General features: G+C 44.2%; 1 protein-coding gene across 2 annotated transcripts in view; it reads left to right on the top strand.

Moving 5' to 3' along the window:
* The first annotated feature begins 270 nt into the window (after positions 1–270).
* NUP93 (nucleoporin 93) overlaps positions 271–20,344 on the top strand; it is a 108,364-nt gene continuing 88,290 nt past the window's right edge. Inside the window, exons 1-2 of one of the 2 annotated variants that reach the window (XM_032854427.1) lie at positions 271–370; positions 17,833–18,025. In XM_032854427.1, the coding sequence (XP_032710318.1) occupies positions 17,847–18,025 (179 nt within the window). In that variant the 5' untranslated portion in view covers positions 271–370; positions 17,833–17,846. Of the gene's footprint in view, positions 371–2,070; positions 2,090–17,832; positions 18,026–20,344 lie in introns of those variants that run through there. The other variant, XM_032854428.1, reaches the window with a different exon arrangement.

The following is a 20,344-nucleotide window of genomic DNA, read 5'->3' as shown; positions in this document are numbered from 1 at the left end:
TCGCCACTGTGCCCCCAGCGCCTTGAAGAGTACCTGTCACTATGATGGCGATCAATAAAGGGTAAGAAATCCACCCAAGGAATTGTGCACTCGCTTTCTCCCTGCTGAGCCTACTCTAACCACTAAGGAAGGGTGAAGGCGTGGCCCCGGGCGTGGGGGCGTGGCAGCTCAAGCGGAGGGCCCGCCCCTAACCCCGCCCCTGTCCTTGTTCTCCTCCGCGGGTCTCCATAAAGTTTATTTGTCTGAGCGCCGCGCGGGGGCTTCTGGGAGGGCCGGCCTCGGCCAATCGGGAAGCGCGGGCGAGCGGCGCGAGAAGCGGCGGCCGCGTTCTCCAGCCGGGACGGAGGGGCTGGGAAGGTTGCAGTGTCAGGTAAGGGTGTCCTCTGTCCATGTCCTTGCCACTTGGGGGCTTGTCCTTGAACTCGGGGTTCCGAGGCTGGGCGGAGCCCGGTCCCCACGCTCGGAGTCACGCTGCTCTCACTTCCCGTTCGCCTCATGGCAGCCGAGCACGCCTGACGCCGGCGACTCAGCGCCTTGTCGAACTGTCCCCCATTATAGCGTCGGGCAGCGCACTGGGAGTACCTTCTGTCTGCCCTCTTTCTGAGCATGGAGGTTTGGCCCCTTGATTCCCCACTTCCCCCCACTACGGCGCTCTGCCGCGGCGCGCCACGCCCCCATCCCCCCCGCCCCCCCGGTGCTCTGTGAGCCCAGCCTGCCCCTCCCCGCCATAGCCCTCCGCCTGCTCACTCGTCTCCTGCGGTAGAACCCTGCCCTCCGAGGGCCGGGGTCTTCCGGGCGAGGGTGAGCACCCTCTTTGCGTCTCCCAGCCTTTGGCCTGTCTCCTGTACCTGCATCAGGGGAATGCTTCTCCCTATCTAGGGACATGCTAGAGATGAGAACCTGGTGGTAGACTGCACTTTCTTGGGTCTCATAACATCTCATCCTCTGCAAGGACAATACCCGAGTTTACTGGGTTTCTCTAAAAGAGTCACGGGGCGGACCCCAGGGATTTTCGGTCAAAGTTTGGCTTACCCATTCACAGAGCCGCTGGTACCGGTTTGCCCCTGTCACTTGGTTTTTTGTTTTGGCTGAAATGCCTTTCACTATGAGCAAGGGTCACCTTTGTATTCTGTCTGCGGAACGTGAGAGCATGTCCTTGGACATCGTAGCTTTTCTTTCATCTCTTCTTTGTGCATTTCTCTTTGGGAAATTTTGATTTTTCATTCATGGTGAATTGTTATTCAAAGCTCATAGTTTTAAATACGTATATATTAGGCCAACAGATCCTGTATTTGTATCTCCATCCAGGGGCCTCTCCCTCGACCAATGCCCAGCTGCCTCTTTTCCTTCTCAGCTGAGATGGTTGATAGGGGACTCAGATTGAACATGTCAGGATAGGCCTAGTAAATCTCCCATCATCTCCCCTCCCAAACTGCTCTTGCTGTTTTTTCTGAGAAACGTAAAAGGCTCTAACTAATAACCTTTGAGTCACCTTTGACTGCTGTCTTTCATTCTCACTCCACATCCAGTGCTTGCCACCCTGGGCCAGGTCACCACCACCTCTCACCTCGATTATTGAAATAGTCTCTCATCTGGTCTCCCTAATTCTGCCTTTGCAGTAATGCCCTGTTTTCGGCGCGTCAACTAGAAGGGTTCTTTTGAAACACAGGTCAGATCATATCACTCCTTTACGTAAAAGCCCCACAGTGGGTTTCCATCTCATTTAAAGATAAATGCCTTATAGTGAGCCATCCACAAGACTTCACATAATCTGACCCACTGTTATTTTCCCACTCTTATTTTCTTCTACCCTCCCCTTCCACGGGTCAGACATGCTTGGCCTCAGGGCTTTTGTGCTTGCAGTTCAATAATGTGGTTTGCTTCCTCACTTTTTTTCAGGTTTTTACTCAGGGGTCACCTAGTGAGACTTTCCCCAGTTCCTATTTTCCTTTACTGCTTTAGTTGTTCTTCTTAGCAATTTTATTTACCTTGTATATTGTTTATCGTTCCCTTCCAGAATGTGAAGGGGGGAGGATTTTTCTCTTATTTTGTTCCTTGATAGACGTTCAGCACCTAGATCTGGCACATAGTAAGTGCTCAGTAAATGTGAAATAAAGGAATGCTCCGGCACTGTTATAGGCTTGGGAATACAGTGGTGAATGAAACAGGCCTGCCCTCATTGAAGTGATATTCCTATGGAGAATTCCCTCGACAATAAAGGCACAGATACAGAGTGTAGAGTCAGGGCTGTTTTTTATTTTTTATTTTTTTTAAAGATTTTATTTATTTATTTGACAGAGAGAGATCACAAGTAGACAGAGAGGCAGGCAGAGAGAGAGGAGGAAGCAGGCTCCCTGCTGAGCAGAGAGCCCGATGCGGGACTCGATCCCAGAACCCTGAGATCATGACCTGAGCCGAAGGCAGCAGCTTAACCCACTGAGCCACCCAGGCGTCAGGGCTGTTTTTTAAAGAGAACAAGGATAGCTGAACAGAGACCTGATTGAAATGAGAGAGCAGGTTATGGGAATGTCTGGTGGGAGAGCATTCCTGGAACAGGAAGAGCAAGTGCAAAGACCCTAAGGTGGGAACAGTTGGAGAAGTGGTAAGCTTGAGTGTCTGAATCTGCTTCTTGATGGACTGAAGTAGAAAATAAGATAGAGGGAAATACAGATATTCCAAGGAGAGAGAGAGGTCAGCAAAGACCCAGAGGTGAGAGCCCAAGGTGTATTCAGGGACCAAGCCACTTTAACTAATCAGACATTTATTTGGTAACTATTTAATGCCAAATATGGCTGCTAAGGCTTCAGAGCTGAGCAGTCTGCCCTACAGGATTTTGCCATGTAGAGAAGTAAACAGACATGGGAAGAAATAATTACAACTATTCCACCAGAGAAGAACAGTAATAGAAGGTTCAGAATAGTATGGGAGGGGCTTGGAGTGGGGAGGACTGCCCTAGCTGACTTTGCAGGATATATGGGCATTCCCCATGTGCCAGTATAGATTTGGAGTGTGATAGCAGAGTGTGCAGCTACATATACAGGAGTATGAAGAGAGGAGACAGCGTGAGGCGCCCCCAGGAGCAGAGACTTACTAGGGTCTCTTTGGGGGAGGATAGAGATGTGGATGGTAAGGATGACAGTGTCAGATCACAAGCACTTCTGGAGGGGACAGAAGGTGTCCCTGGTGGGATTAAGGCAGGGGAGAATTTCAGGAAGAATTCTTGCCAAGGGGAGGGTGAGTTAGAGGAACCTGGAAGGCTTAGACTATTGAGGTAGTTAGGAGAAAAGCGTGAGGGTCAGAGCAGGGGCCAAAGAGATGAGGATTCCCTTTTGCAAAAGGTTTGAGATGTAGATATGGAGATTGGCTGGATGTTCAGGAGTGGAGGAAGGGGACCCTGAAGTGACTCCTAGGTAGTCTCTGGCTGGCTTGCTGGATGCCAGTAGTTTTACTGGGAGACTAGAAACCCAGGAGGAGGATGTGGTGGTATGGGTGGCCAAGAAGAGAGAAAAGTGATTAGTTGGGTTTGGGACATGTGTAGTTTGAGGAGCCGGTGGGTCATCCCAGGCACAGTTGTCAGGGGGACAATTGGAGATACCAGCTCAAGTGAGAGAGCTGGCCAGACATAGAATAGCTTCTACCATACTTTAGTTTTGATAAATCAGCATTCTCATCTGGGCCTGGATAGTCCTCAGAGGTGTTCGGTTGGCCTTTCTGGGGAGGGGGTCCTATGAGCCTCCTGACAGTGTATCTTTAAGAATGTGTGTGTGGTCCTTTTGTGTGCACATGTGTACAAGAACATTAGAACTCTGCATCGCAGAGTCGATGGCCACCCGAAGGATTAATAACCACTGGTAGTGGTTCTAGTTGAAGCCATGGCCAATGGTGGATTTTATCCAAAGAAATATGCAGTGTGAGAAGAGGAGGTCCAAGGATAGAAGCTTGGCATTTAAGGGACGGGTAGATGTAGAAGCCACAGCAGAGGAGGCTTGAGAGGAGGGAAGAGCTGGAAAAGCAGGAGGAGAACCAGGAAAAGGCTGTGTCTTCAGGTCAGAGGAGAAGTGTTTCAGGAAGAAAGGAATGGTCAGGGTCTTAGAGGCTGTGAGAGAGGAAGGGTTGAAAGTTCATTGGACTTAGCAGTTAGGTCATTGGTGGCTGCAGAGGAATTCAGGAAGTCGGGGGTGGGGGGAGCAGAAATTAGGTTGTAGTGGGTGATGAATGGATGAGGCATGACAAAGGATGGCTGTCTCTTTATAAAGAGAGTGGGAGCTAGAGGACCATGTGGGGTTGAGGATTTTTAAAAAATTTTATTTTTTATTATTTATTTATTTTTAAAGATAATATTTATTTATTTGACAGACAAAGATCACAAGTAGGCAGAGAGGCAGGCAGAGAGAGAGGGGAGGAAGCAGGCTGCCTGCGGAGCAGAGAGCCCGATGCGGGGCTCGATCCCAGGACCCTGAGATCATGACCTGAGCCGAAGGCAGAGGCTTTAACCCACTGAGCCACCCAGGCGCCCCTGTGTGTCTATTTTTTTGTTGTTGGTTTTTTTTTGTTTTTTTTTTTTGTTGTTGTTGTTGTTCCTCTCCTGACATAAAAGTTCTTTGAGTCTGGGAGTCTTACCTGTTTTTTCCACAGTTCCATCCCCAGTGCCTTGAACAGTACATGGGAGAGGCTTAATAAATATTTTTGACAGGAAGTTAGGAAGAAGGGATTCTAACTTTGGTGGCTGTTACAATGTCAGCATAGGAATTTGAAAAATAAGGAGTCATTATGGTGCAGGAGGGCTGGGTCCAAGGACCCAGAGGAGGTCCTGCAGGGACCTTTGCGTGGGATAGAAATCAAATGTGAGTCGAGAGGACGTAAGAGTAGGGTTTATTGAAGACAGAGAGAGTGTAGGTACAGACTGTCTAAGAGACTCAGAGGGAAGAAGAGTGAGTCTCGTCTTTGTTTGGGGGCTGGGGTTTTTATTAAAGATTGAGATCTGTTGTGTCTTTTTAGGCATCTGGGAACTGGTTAAAATGAACGAGTGTTTAGGTGTCTTCATAAGTCACTTGTGCCCTGGAGCCAGGGGTCTTGGTGGTCCAGTGGTCTGGAAAACATACTTGACACCCCTATCTGGTCACTCTTTAGATGTTATCTGCTGTGCTGGAAGACTCCAGAGAAATCACTAACTCCTTGATCTGTACAGGGGGGACATACATTATCTTTATTATAAGGCATGTGTAAGGTTGAAGTACAGGTCCTAGCAAGAGTAAAGGCAGCAGAACAGTCTTTCATAGGGTCCCTTCGGTTTCCCTATCTCAATTAGCCATTATTGGCAAAATTTGCAGAAGTTTATTCTGTCAATCAGTGACTGTGGGGATCTAGCTACCGTTTGAGAACACCGCTAGAGTTGAAAAAAAAAAAAGCTGCAGAATGCTTTAAGCTTCAGGCTGTTTGGGGGTCTAGATATTAACAGATAGTAATGTAAAACAAATAAAAAAGAGAGATATCAGCAAAATGGTAAGCTAAGAGGTCCTGATCCTTGTCCCCACATAAAAATAGCAGAATAACCAGCAGACAACTACATATTGACTAAAAAAAGCCCCTCCCCCAGAAAAAAACCAAAACTATAAAGTGAAATAAGGAGGTTGCAGAAACCCCGGGGAGCACCAAAACTGAAGCTTGGCCACATGGAAAACTGTAACACAGATAAATGAATGGAGTAGAAAAGAGTTTCGGTGAGGGGAGCTTTTGTGGGGTGGGTGTTGAGGAAAAAATCATCTGGTAGGCAGTAGTTGAACTAGTGGTAAAAAAAAAAAAATAATAATAATAATAGCCAAGGTCTGCTGAGTGGTTGCTATGTGGAGATGTAGCTCTTTTTCCATTTCACACATGGGCCCAGCAAGAGTAATTAACTTGTCCACAGTCACCCCACTAGAGAGTGGAGGAGCTGGCTGGAGCTCAGGGGTACATTTTCCCTAGTTGGAAAAAATGCCATGCGCAAGGGCATACAGCATGGCATACATAAAGAGGGTTAGGGGCAGAGCAGATTGGGTAACTGTTATATAGGGTGTCATCAAAAGCATTGCCTCATCTGGATCCCTATGAGTGGAAGGCTTGGACGGTTTTTGAGCAGAAGCAACGTAGGAAAAGTGCTGGAAAGATTGAGGCGGCCACAGCAAGCAGAGTGATGTGGAGCGGGAGGAGCTTGAAGACCTGTCCTACTGTCTCAAGAACTTGGGTTAAAAGGGTGGAAGTCGGGCCTCCTTTGATGGCAAGGAAGATGGAATCAAGGTTAAACTAACTTTATTATGGTAATCATTTCCCAGTACATGCAGAAATATATATGTTACGGTGTATATCTTAAACGGACACCATGTTATGTATCAATTATATCTGAATAAAGCTGGGGGAAGAAAGCAATAGTTAGAAGATGCTGCAAAAATGCAACTATCTCTTGCTATTTAAATCTGTTAGGTAATGAGAGTTTGGATAGCAAGTTTGGAGAGTGACTGATGTCCCATCAGCTGAATATAAAGTATTTGGTTTCCTGCGTTTGGGTAATGAGGAATACCTATCCTTTCTCTCAAAAAATGTATCTGCATCTTGTTGGTTTTTGAGCCTGGGGAGTGGAGAAAACCTGTAAATAAACATTCTGAGGGCATGTGCGGATGTAAAGGAGAAGGGTGAGTAAGAATCCGAGTGACAGAGAGAGAGAGAAAGAAGCCAGGGGACAGAGAGGAGGAGATGAGGAAGGCAGTGGGGGCGGTGGTGATGGTGGATGACTGCATCATTTTGAGATGTTCCAGGTGTGACAATTATGTGCTGGAGTGGAAACGCATAGACGTGTCTGGGAGCTCTGGGTTGGATTGTGGATTTGGTAGTCATTGCCATTGAAGATTTGGGGCCAGTGGTCAGACAAACACACTGAAACCAAGGGTTTAGAGCAATTTAGAAATTAACAAGTTATTTAAAATTAGACAGGGTCACATCTAGCTATGGAAAAGAATTCAGACTGACAGAGGGGTATAAAATGAGAAGTCCCAACTCTTCCCTTTGCTTTCTGGAGGTGATGCTAAGTTAAGTTTCTTGCTGTGCTTATGTTTCTTGCTTTTTTGTGAATTATCTGTGAACAGACCTTAAGTGTATAGCTCCGTGAAATTTTACGTATTCACTCACGTGACCACCAGTTATACTGAGATATGGAACATTTCCAGTACCCCAGCACTTAGGGTAAGCCGCCAGAACAAAATACCATGGTCTGGGTGGCTTCAGTAGCCAAAGTTTATTTTGCCATAGTTCTGGATGCTGGAAGGCTTGAGATCAGAGTCCCACGGTGGTTGGGTCCTGGTGAGGACCTGCTTCCTGGTTTTTTGGTTTTTTTTTTTTTTAAGATTTTATTTATTTATTTTACAGAGAGAGATCACAAGTAGGCAGAGAGGCAGGCAGAGAGAGAGGGGGAAGCAGGCTCCTTGCTGAGCAAAGAGCCCGATGAGGGGCTCAATCCCAGGACCCTGAGATTGTGACCTGAGCTGAAGGCAGAGGCTTAACCCACTGAGCCACCCAGGTGCCCCCTGCTTCCTGGTTTTTAGAAGGCTGCTCTGTACTATGTGCTCACATGTTCTTTCCTGGTGAATGCAGTGTAGGGGCCTGGGTGGGAAGCAAGGCCTCTGGTATCTCTAGTGGGACACTGATCCCTTCAAAAGGCCCCCATCTTCATGAATTCATCTAAACCTAATTACCCTCCAAAGGCCCCTTCTCCAGATACTATCATAATTGGGTCTTAGGGTTTCGATATAGGAATTTTGGAGGGACCCATTATGGTTCATAGCACCCAGAAAGTTCTCTTGTGTTCCTTTCCATTTGGTCACTCCCACACTGTAATAACTAGTGCTCTGATTTCTAGCACATAGATTTAGTTTTTCTGTTCTTAAAATCCCTATAAATGGAATCATGCTGTATGTTTGTTTTTTTAAATAAGTTTGGCTGCTTGAGTTAGTTAACCACTGTGTCTGCAAAATTTATCCATATTCCATGTAGCTGTAGTTCAGTCTTTTCTGTTGCTGTGTGATATACCAGGATGTGAATTTACCACCATAAAAATCCCAAATGAGAGAATATTGTATAATATGGTGGTTTTAAGATTATTTCGTGGTGGTGGAGGACTCAGACTTACTAGAATCTGATAAACGCTATAGTGCTTTCCTTATATTAAGAAAAACAGTATGCATGTATTTCCAGGTGTTCCTGGTACCTTTTATGTGGTGTCATACCCTCAGGACAAGAAGCCTTCTTCGGTTTACAGCAGGGCTCTCAGCCTCAGCACTGTTATTTGGGGCTAGATAATCCTTTGTTGTAGAGACCATGCTGTGCATTTTGGAATGTTTGGCAGACCCTTGGCCTCTATCTTCTAGATATCAGTAGCCTATGGCCTGTCACCCTGAATTGTGACAACCAAAAATGCTCTAGATTTTGCTGGTGACCTCTGGGGAGGCAAAATTGCCCCCAGTTGAGAAATATTGGTTTAGAGAGAAGAGCCAGAGCCAAAGAGGTTAGAGTTAGAGGCTCACTGGGTGATCTTCTCCTGCTTATGCCAGTTGTAAGATGAGGCTGGTTTCGTTCATAAGGTTCTATACACAGACAGTTTCCATCACCACTAAAATGAGGCTGCTCCTTCCAAGGACACATGAAGTGAATTTAAAGACTGAACTTAAAATATTCTGCATTTGTAGATTGTTCATGAGGAGCAGGTCTTAGAAGTTACCCGAGCTGGGGCGCCTCGGTGGCTCAGTGGGTTAAAGCCTCTGCCTTTGGCTCAGGTCATGATCCCAGGGTCCTCGGATCGAGCCCCGCATTGGGCTCTCTGCTCAGCGGGGAGCCTGCTTCTTCCTCTCTCTCTCTCCCTGCCTCTCTGCCTACTTGTGATCTCTGTCAAATAAATAAATAAAATCTTAAAAAAAATAAAAAGAAGTTACCCGAGCCAACCCCCTCATCTCAGTGGTGATGGAACTGGAATCCAGAAAGGGGAAAGGGCCCGGGAAGGGCTAAGCCCCAGGGTCAGAGGCTGGTGTGGAGCAAAGCCAGGCTGCAGCACACAGTTCTTCCATTCTAGGCCCAGCTTCTTCTCTGCTATTGGATTGGACAGCCCACTGGACAGCTGAGAGTTTATCAGAAAGTTCCCTATGTGGATACTTCATGTTTCTCTATAATGCCAGGTTGCACCTCTGCTCATTGGAGATGAAATATAAGAGGCATTTTATGTATCCGGAAAGCTGATATTTTGCCTTCCTTAACTGCAAACACTGAGTCACGCCGGCCAGCACTAGTACTGAATCACCCAGGTCTTTAATTTCTCTTCTGTCTAGGATACTTTAGTTCTTTGTTTTCTCCAGAATTCTACCTTCTGAATAATGATTACATCCAACTCTCTTACTTAGTCTCACAGGACTAGAAAGAATTATCCACAACAGATTTTTTTTTTCTCGCTCCTTTTCCTCCTTTTCCTAAAGGCTGCTGAAACAATAGTGTCTGTTAAGATGTAATTTTCTCTTTGGTTGTTGTTATAAATGACAGCTGACAGATACAGCAAAAAGTGGAGTGATACAGTTATCTAACCGTAGTTTACATTTTCAGAAGAAGAGAGGAAAGCAGAATCAGTCGTAAGCTTTTGATACCTCAAGCGAGGCTTTACTTTTTAATCTTTGGGGTTGAATATTGAGCACTTTTCTTGTCTTTTAATCCTATCAAGTCCAATTAATAAGGTTTGGGGGCAAGATTTCTACTCAAAATTCAGTGCTAAATTTCTTTTGAATCATACCTTTGCTGTGGAAATTTGGATTTCTAATAAAAACCAGATTTGATGATGGGTAATAGACATTTAAAAATTGTACTGTCTTCCAGAAGTTCTTACTGAATGATATGAAGTTGTGCTTAAATAAGTTATAATTTGGTATCAAATATTTCCTAGAAGATTTTTGAAGCAGAGATGTTTATAATTAAATGACAAAATGTTGCCAAATTGGCAACTTTGGAATACAAGCTAAAAGAATGTTTTACAATGATATAAATCAGTAGAGTTTATAAAATCCTTTCTGTGTATCATCAACCCCTTGAAGTAGGTAGGGATTATCATTTCCTTTTTATAGATGAGGAAATTGAGAGATTGGGATTTTATCCCAGGGGTAAATCGACCCATTTTCAGCTGGTAAGTGAACATGGTAGATTCAAACCAGGAGATTCGAAGTCCAGTCTTCTCCTGTTTGCCCATTCTGTTTAAAATATGTGTATATATATCTGTTGGTGTGTGTGTATTTTATTTATCTTACTGTCACAATAAACCTTTTAAAAATAATTGTAAAAAGAATAACACTGTTGTATATTTTCAAGAAAGAGGTATGACTAGCCCTAGTTATTTCCTCTGACATATATAAACCCCCCCCCGACAGCATCCATGAAAATATAGCAGTGTTAAAAGTGCATTTTTTAGATTGCAGGATCTTTGTAGTTGAAAGAGGTATATTTGGGTATATAGTAAGATTAGAATTTCACAGTGAGTACTTACAAGTATTGCTTGAGTGTGCTGAAATTCTGCAGGGAAAATAGTTGGTGTCATTTGCCCGTTCAGTGAACTGAGAGAGATTCCTTTAACACTGAAGGAAAGACAGAGGTCCTTGCTATTTCTTTTCATCTCTTTGTTACCCCTTCGTATTCCTTGGGTAACTGTCCTGTTTGCATTGTGGGTTATGGATAAGGAGAAGGAAAAATGCACCTGGGTTTCCTTTGTTGCTCTGCACTTGGAAAGGGCAGAGAGTTCCCTCTGGCATTTTGTGCGTTAGGTCAAAAGAATGTTTCCTGGTTAGATTTCATGTACGAAACAGATTTCTTTCCCCAAATATAGTCTTTAAATAAACAGCTTAAAGAGGGGAGGGGAATGACAATGGGCCTGTTGTGTTAATCTTTACACAGTGTTTTCACTGCTCAGGTCTAGTGAGGGTAGCTCTCCCAGGGGCACATAGCCAATAAGCGCTGAACCAGAATAAGCACCGTACCAAGTCTAGCTCAGATAACTACTGTAGGCAAAGCAGGAGTTGGCGGACTATAACCTGTAGGCCTGAGAAGCTAACCAGGGTTTTTACATCTTTAAATCATTGGGGAAAAATTTCAAAGAAGAATATTTTGTGGCAGGTGAAAATGATATGAAATTCATATGTGACTGGCCATGATTAAAATTTTATTGGAGCACAGCCATGCTCATTTGTTTACGTCTTATCCAGTTTCAAGCACAATTATGCAGTTGCAACAGAGAATGGCCCTGAAAGCCTAAAATAATTTGCTGTCCAGCCCTTTACAGAAAAAGATGGCTGACCCTTGCCCGAGGATGCCAGTCTCAAAGGCTAGAAACTGGGAAAAGCTTGGTAGACAGGTCTAGGATAGATGACTATGAGGCTCTTTCATACTTAACTTTGTTTTCTGTCAGCTCTGAGGCACTGAAGGTGCTGATTTTTGGAGGTATATCCTGAAAGTCACATGGGCTTATTTCAAGAGAGCTAGTGCATTACAGCCATTTCTGTGATGACCCAGTGGTCTTTAAAGCGCTCAGTGGTTCCCCAGCTTGGGAGCCCACAAACCCCTGGGAAAGTGGGAAGACGTGTTCTACTTGTCGCTGATGCTTTAGAAGAAAAGACACTAATGAACTAATAATTAATACCAGAAAACAGATGTGTAGACATTTTAATACAATAAGCATGAATACTGTAAGAAACTAAGAATCAGACCATCTGCAAAATCCTAAAGGGGCCACTCTGAGAATACTGATGTAAAATGGTCTAGAAGTGTTAGCAGTTTGAATATTTAATTATCCATTTGCAAGGGAAAAATACTCTTGGTGTGTTTCCTTCACTTTCAACACTATTCTGCTTTACCACTATAGAGCTTCACTTTTGACACCCGATCTGTGGGTTTTCCACACGTCAGGCAATTCTGAGATTTTCTGCACACCAGCTGGCTGTTAGAGTTTAACTCATTTCTGACACTGTGTACCTGGAGACAGCATCAGATCCCACTGGCTAAGGGTTCAGTCCCACAAGAGTGTGTAGCCCCCGACCACCCCCCCCTTTCAGAAGCCAGTCAGGAGGCCAGGTTGTTGCCTGTGCTTCTGAGCTACTGACTGTAGATGGGAGGTTCCCACAAGCCTCTCTTTTAGGTTCAATTAATTTGCTAAAGAGCCTCACAGAGCTCAGAGAAATATTTATACTTATGTTTACCAGTTTATTATAAAGAATACAGGTGAGCAGTCTGATAGATACAGAGGGCAGGGTCTGGAAGGTCCCTACGGAACTGGAGTGTGTGACCCAGCATGTGGTCCCCAACCCGGAAGCTCATCAAATCTCATCATTAAAAAAGTTTTTGTAGAGCTTCATCTCTAGTCCCTTTTCCGTTCCCAGAGGTTGGTGGCTGGGGCTGAGAGCTCCAACTCTCTAATCATTTGGTCTTTCTGGTGACTGGTCCCATCCTGAGGCTATCCAGGCTCCTAGCTCACTGGTCCCAGTCCCTCATTAACATAAGCTCAAGTGTGCTCAAGGGGGCCTCCTTGTAAGTTACAAAAGACTCCTAAACTCAGGATAATCTAGGGGTTTTAGGAACTTTGTGCCGGGAACTAGGACAAAGACCAAATAAATTTTTTATTATACTACACTACTCTTTTCTGGCTTGATTAAATATTTAATATAGTTATATTGAGAATGTGAAAATCACCATATTTTTCATAATTAAGACATATTAGTAGCAAGTGAACTGAAATTATTTGATGCATTTTTGCTCTGCCTTTTTGTCTAGTTCATTTCATCCTATATGCAATTTAGAGACTTTTCCCCCCCTCTCATTTAAGAATGTTTATGTGCCTAGAAGGGGCAGTTTTGGGACACTGAATGACAGGTGAGTGCTGGCTAATTTGCAGAAATGGAAGTCTGCTCAGCTCTTGATTTTAGCCGTAGGTAAAAGCAGACTCTCTAATAAACCTTGTGGGCTTTAATTTTTTTCTCTGGTTAATTTTCTTAGCATCCTCTGCGTGTGGTGAAGAGATCTGGATTACGGAAACTTCGCACTAAGAACATTCCTTATTTCTAACATCATGGGGTGTCCTGCTGTAGCCTCTGAAAAGCCATGGGTTATTATTTTTCATTTGGGGAGTAAGTTTTTTATTGAAGTGTGATACACATTCAGAAAAGTGCACAAATCCTGAGTCCATCTCAGTGAATTTTTTCACAGTGAACACACTGTTAAGCAGCACTCAGCTAAAAAAAACCCAGAAAATTACCAGCCTCTCAGAACTCTCCCTTCTGTCACACTGGCCCCCTCCCCCCAAGAGTAACCAGTCTTGCTTTCTAACAGCAGTGATACCTTTGCTTTCGTATTTAAAGCTTTTGTTTGCTGTGGTGTTTGAGGAGGCCTGTGGAGGCTCAGTAGGACTTCTGCTAAGTGGCATGGGAGAGGTTTGATGCCCAGGGCCTTAGTACCCTGTGGTGCTCTCTGAAGCACCTCTCAGTATTTCCGAAGGCCTCTTCAGTCAGCCTCAGTCATTGATGGCAGAGGAGCCCTGGTGCCAGCCTTTTCCCATTTAGCCCCAATCTTGCCGCATTGACTGTTCTACATTCCACTTCCTTGGGTCCTTCGTGTGGGTCCTTCTTGTGGCTTCTTCCTGGCTTCCGCCTCCATAGCTCATCAAGGGTGCAGCTGGCATCATCTCTGCATGTGTCCTGGCCAGATTTTCCAACACAAAGCTCATTCCTCCCACCCCCAAGTTCTCTCTTGGACAAAGCTAGTGAGGTTGTTTTCATGATCAGTTTTTAGTTTCTTGAGTCAAACTGAGATTTGGTTGGTTTAACCCATATATTTTATGACTGAATTGGTATTATTTTTGTGGAGGGGGTAAGAATTGTCCTTAAATTTATGAAATTAACCATAAATTTAAAAATTTTAATGAAATGGGATGATGACTACGTCAAAGCACAGTTTGGAAACTTTAATAACTTATAAATTAATTTCCACTGGGTGAGTTATATATAATGCAGGACAGATCCAGTTTTTTTGCCAAGTATTGTATTAAATATATAGCTCTTTTCTCTCAGACAGACATGGAACAAGCTTGTTTTCTTCTCTGAAGTTATATAATGAAATTCTTTATGTACATGTATTCTTTTGGTTTGGAATTCTGTTCACCTGAAAACTGCTGGGCAGAGGTGGGGGGGGTTGTCTGTTTTTTTTCCTCTAAAATACCATTGGTTTTTGTCTGGGTATTTAGAGGGGAAGTACTAGTCTGGACCAAGTGCGATCTGAATTCATGCCATTTATACTGTCACTGCCTTATGCTGTGCAGCCTCAGAAATGTTAAGTATCAGTTGGTAGTCGGAAGGAAATGTTTTTGCTCTGGTCTTTGCTTGCCAGTGGGTGCTGATTTGGCAGGAGAGTGCAGGAAGCCTTCAAGAAGAACAGACTATCCACAAATGGAAGAATAAAGCTCCTCCTATTCATTCAACAAATGAGCACCTACTGTGTGCCAGGCACTGTTCTAGAAGCTTGGGATACATCAGTGAACAAAACACACACACACACACACACACACACACACCCTGTCCTTGTGCAGCTTACATTCTAGCAGGAATGACAGTAAGGGAGATGAGGGAGTGCTAAGGGTGGTTGCAGATTGTACTCTTAAGTATTTTGTTCTAGGCTGGCATCAAAGGCAAGGTGACAGTTTAGTTGAAACAGAGAGACAGGGAATCAGTTAGGAGTGTATCTGGGAGAGGAGCATTCCAGATAGAGGAGACAAAGAATACAAATGCTCTAGGGCAGGAATGTGCCTTACCCACTGGTGGACTGGCTTGGAGGCCCCAGGGTGACTGGAACCCAGGAAAGGAAAAGGAGAAAGGGCTGGAGAGGAGTCTGGAAGGTAAGAGGAGGTAAGGCTGTTGTGTAGGGCTTCACTCTGTACAAGAGGTTTAAGCAGAGGAGGGATCCTTTGAGAAAGTTTCCTATAGATTGTAGGAGGCAAGGGCTAAAGCCGGGAGGCCAGGGAAGAGGTGATAGTGACTTGAGTGGGTGGAAGTGGTGGGAAGAGGTAGATTCTGGGTACATTTTGCGGGTAGATTTGAAAGGCTTTGGTGGCCTGGATGAGGCTTTCAAGGATTTTGGCCCAAGCAGCTGAAGAGTGGCGGCTCCACAGTGAGAAGGCCAAGGAACAGGTTTTGTTGACAAAGATTAGAGCTCAGGTGATGATGACTCAGTCAGTTAAGCGTCTGCCTTCTGCTCAGGTCATGATCCCAGCGTCCTGGGATGGAGGCCCCACGTTGGGCTCCCGGCTCCACGGCTCCCTGCTTCTCCCTCTGCCCTGGCTTCCCCTGCTTGTGCTCTCTGTGTCAAATAAATAACGTTTATTTTTTATTATTATTATTTTTTAATAAATAAATCTTTAAAACATTTATTTACTGGACCACATTAAAGTAAATCATTTTTATTTTGCACTTATTATTTATATTCAGCTTCATCACTCTATAAGTCTTTGTATGGACAGATCATTTGAGAAGGTCATTTGAACATTTCCTTTGTCTGAACTTATCTGGCACGGATGCAAAATGTTAGATGTATTTTTCCTGTTTTTTTCTTTCTTTTTTAAACTTAGGTTTGTTTCATTCAGCTCTTTATTTGGGGGGGGTTCTAAAATTTTCCTTATGAAAGAAAAAAAGTATTTCCTGCTCCTTGGCTCTGTTAGACAAATTATTTTTATCTTATAGTAAAAAGGGGTGGGGGGGGAAGGGGGAGCATATTACTTTTCTTTCCCCTTTCTGCTGAGTAACCGTTGTTTCTGTTAGTAGAATGTTATTGGCTTCTGTTGGTTTCTGAGGAAAACCTTTTCTCTATCAGACAGGAGCTGTTGTTTTAAAATACTCGTTTCTTTCTTCTTTTCAGGAGAATGTGTTCCTTGTTCTGCCAGCCCCATTTTCCTTTAGGTAAAGATGGCCATTTACAGCCTCATTCTACTGGGTCAAAACAAAACAATGATTATCTAGAAAACTTCAGGAAAAGAGTTAGTGTGTTTGTCTATTAAGGTTAGAGAATACTGAAGTGTTTTTATGTTTACCCCCGCTGAGCTATTTTTGTTTTAACCTTGTGCCTTTACCTTTAAAGTTAATGTCTTTCAATGTACATTTTAAAAAGTTCTCATTCTCCTGCTGTGGATTTATGGTGATAGCCATGCCCTTTTAACATTAACCTTTGCTTTATAGCTGGGATATAATTATGTATTATATCATGATTGTAACTACTGTTGTAGAGCGGTGGTGTTTTAGAGGTGTAGTAGAAGGCGTGGGTTTAAAATGAAGAAAAGTATGATCAAGGAGAGCTGCTATTTAAAGAATTGAATTGTTTTTCATAAGTAGTAATTTTGTTGACCTTTTAACAATGTAAATTTTTTTTTAATGATGCTGATCCTGTTTATGTTCTGTTGATTTAAGTAGTGGCAGAGTTAAAAACATACTCTTGGTCAAGAATCTTATACAAGGATGGTACAGGATAAGATTCATAAATGTGTAATAACCTTTAAATAGCAACATTGTTCATAGGACTTTACTCTGTTGGAGAAACAGGTGGTCTTGTTAATATTTATGGTCTAGAAGCCAGCTGCTATTTATATTAGTATAATTATTAGTAACAACGGCATTTTTTTCTCTTTTTTAGAGAGGGGTAAGGGAGGGGCAGCAGGAGAGGGAGAGAGAGAATCTTACGCAGGCTCCACGCCCACCATGGAGCCAGACAAGGGGCTTGATCTCAGGACCCTGAGATCATGGCATGAGCCAAAATCAAGAGTCAGATGCTTATTGGACCGAACCACCCAGGCACCCCAGCAATGGCATTTCTAAAAGTAGTAGCTATAGTAACAATTAAAGTCTATAATGTCCTGAATGTCATCCATAACTAGCAGACATAGATCTCTGCTCTCAGTAACCTTGTAAGCTAAAGAATATGTGAATGGAGACTTGAACATGAATTTTTAAAAGACTTTTATATAGTGCAGGAGCAGGTGTGTAAGAATAACAGGATTAGTCAGGAGACCGGTGTTCCTGTGTCCATCCAGCCACATTGCCACCGAGATTACCCTGGGCACCTGACAGCTCTGTGGATGGGAGTTGCTTCTCCTGTCCACTCAGGAGCCTCATAGAGTTGTTGAGAATCATATGAGCCTTGTAAATTGCCCCACCCTCTGGATGGTGGGGTCTTTCTTTTTCTTTCTTTCTTTTTTTTTTTTTTAAAGATTTTATTTATTTGTTAGGCAGAGAGAGAGTGGAGAGCAGACTCCCCGCTGAGCAGAGAGCTCGATCCCGGGACCCTGAGACCATGACCTGAGTCGAAGGCAGAGGCTCACCCCACTGAGCCATCCAGGCGCCCCTGGTGGGGTCTTTCTAAGAAAGGTGGAGGAAGAGGAGGTGCAGGGTGGTGGTTCTTTAGGCTCCCAGAGGTCACCACTGTGGTTTCCATTTCCTAGTCAGCTTTGAGTCTATGGAAGGAGGCAGGAATTCTGGTCTGTAGCTTAGTATCTTTGTATTTGTTCTGGTGGCAGGAATCAATCTTGGGGTTGTCAATATGCACAGAAATGATCTATTTCTTCACAGTCTGACTCATTTTCTGTCAGGCCTGTTCTTGGGCTCTGTTCAGGAACAAATCCTGCTTGTTGATGAGCTGTCTCCTTGTCTGTTTACAAAAATTCCTCGTGTTCCATTTAGCTTATAACAGACTCGGGCAGCATTCGAAGTCTGTCCACCCCTAGATTTAGGTCTCTTCTTTTCCTCCCCCATCTAGGATCTGCAACTCCAATGGATACTGAGGGGTTTGGTGAGCTCCTTCAACAGGCTGAACAGCTCGCTGCCGAGACTGAGGGCATCTCCGAGCTTCCCCATGTGGAACGGAACCTACAGGAGATCCAGCAGGCGGGCGAGCGCCTGCGTTCCCGTACCCTCACACGCACGTCCCAGGAGACAGCAGATGTCAAGGCGTGAGTACTGGTGGGGAGGCTGTGCTGCTGCTGGGTGGCTCAGGGGCAGGATCCGATTCTTCTTTTCCTCCCTTGAATTAAGATGCAGTCTGTAAATGACAGACACAAGCCTGATTCTTGGGAATTCAGGAAGGTTTTTGTAAGAAGGTCAGCAGCCTTGCTCTGTCTCCCTGCCCCCAGGTTTTCCAGCTTGTCTGCCTCACCAAGCTCTGAAGCCCACATCACAGGGATGTGATGGGTGAGATGATCAGGATGGGAAAGGATGAAGAGCTTTGTCACACAGAAACCCATTACAGTAGTTCCTGATTGAGGTTGCTGACCATTGGGTCATAAATGGCTCCTTTTACTGTTAGTAAGTGTGGTTTACACAGATAAGTGTTACCTTCAAAGCCCGGGAGCACTCAGAGATTAGCTTACTTTTTAAGTGCGCTCAGAAGAAATTGACGAGCAGTCAGTGATGAAGAGCCATCCAAGTGAGGAGTGATTCTGTCTGGTCATCATTAGCGACCCCCAAAGCTGCTTCTCCAAGACCTTGGACACATAGTACCTCCCAGGTGGCCATGGAATGGGAGAGTGGGCAGCCCCAAGAGTGCAGCTGAAGAAAAGTGCTGACTGGCTGTCTGTCTGGCCAGCCAGTGGCGTCTGCTGTCATACAGTATCAATAGTGGGCTCTTGATTTCACAGTTATGTGTTGGGGGCCCCACTAGCCAGTCTTGGGCCATCTCTGGGGCTACATCCATGAATTAGACATGGTTTTTGCCTCAGGGAGCTTGTAATTTGGGGAGACAGAAACAAAAAAACCTTGCTGCTTTCCATAAGAAATGTGATTTACTGATGACTGCTGTGTGTCAGAAACTTGGCTAGACTTCAGTTTGCTTGATCCTCATAACGAATATTAGGACTGCTGTCCCCTGATTACAGTTGAACAGCTAAGGCTCAGAGAGGGCAGGAAACTGTCAGATGGCACAGCTGAGTGTTGAGCCAGGACTCAAACCTAGGGAGGCTGGCTCCAGAGCACGTGCTCTTTTAGCCCTGACGGAAGGGCCGGGGGAGGGTGGAAGGGTGCTGGTACTTGTGACCTCGGTGGATCTGGAAAATCACTGAGATCCTTCGTGGGAGATGTGGGAAATTGTCAGTTGTCTGCTTCGTCTTCATTGCTTGAACTTGAGAAAGACCTAAGTGCTGATGTTTCCACGGGGACGTTATTTTGGGTGTGTAATAAATGTCACAAGAGTGAGCATAAAGGCTACATTCTTTTCCCAACTAATCTTGAAAGCTGAATGTTTTGGCTGCTTCGCTGATTTAGTAAGGATGTTGTGGGAATTCTTCTGTAGGTCTCCCCAGAATTTTATTTTTTAAGATACTAGTTAGTTTTGGTTCCATCGGTGCTGGCAAAGACAAATCAGAGGAACCCGGACAGGGATTTTTTTTTTTTTTTTTTTTTTTTTTTTTTTTAAATCCAGCCAGTTGCCGCTGTTCACCAACACTCCCACCAGACTTTAGACATCTCTGCTTGCTTGTCCTCCTGCAGGCTCCTTTCTTTTGCTCCTGACTGCCTGCAGTTACCCTCAGTCTCGAGCATGCTGGCTCTGTGCTTGTGTGCAAGGATGCTGCGGGAGCAGAAGGACCGTGATGCCAGCGGAGTTGCTCTAGTTATAGTTTAATTGCATCAGCTTTACAGCCTATTAAGAGCAAAAAGGGAAAATGTTTTCTTGGTAACAATTATCAGTCATGCTCTCTTTCTTGTAAATTTCCATTCTTCCTCATTTCTTTCTACCTTAAATTCATTATTTTAGGGAGGAAGAAGTTGGAACATTGAAAGAATGGGTATAGGGTGGGGCAAGTGCTTAAAAAGAAACCAAAGGGCTGATGACTGTATTTTTCCACCTTGATAGGCAGACATAAAGTGTGATGTGAATATTTTAGTACAGGGTGAAGGCAGAGGAGCGAACTGAGTAGGAAAAAAAAATTTACATGAAATAAATTTTGGAAGAAAATGTGTCTTTAAGATTTTAGTTAAGATTAGATTGTAGATTTAAGATTGAATTGTTCTGTGCTGAATTCATTTGTTTAAATATACTTTTTGGATTTTTCATTTTGAGGAACAGATTTGAAAGCTTTTTTGCATGTGTGTTTGATATTTTTAAATTGTTAAATTTCTTCACACATAAAGAAGACTATGCATAACATATATAAAGGTGTAAATCAGGGGTTGTCAGCCTATGATCCATGAGCCAGATCCAGCCGCTGCCTGTTAAAGTCTTACTGGAACGTGGCCACACTTATTTATGTATTGTCTGTGCTGCTTTTGTGCTACAA

The sequence above is a fragment of the Lontra canadensis genome, unplaced genomic scaffold (assembly GCF_010015895.1).
Source record: "Lontra canadensis isolate GAN:19392208 unplaced genomic scaffold, GSC_riverotter_1.0 scaffold8, whole genome shotgun sequence".
Classification (NCBI taxonomy): Eukaryota; Metazoa; Chordata; class Mammalia; order Carnivora; family Mustelidae; genus Lontra; species Lontra canadensis.
Note: the sequence above shows the minus strand (reverse complement) of the source record. Positions and strands in the feature narration are given on the sequence as shown.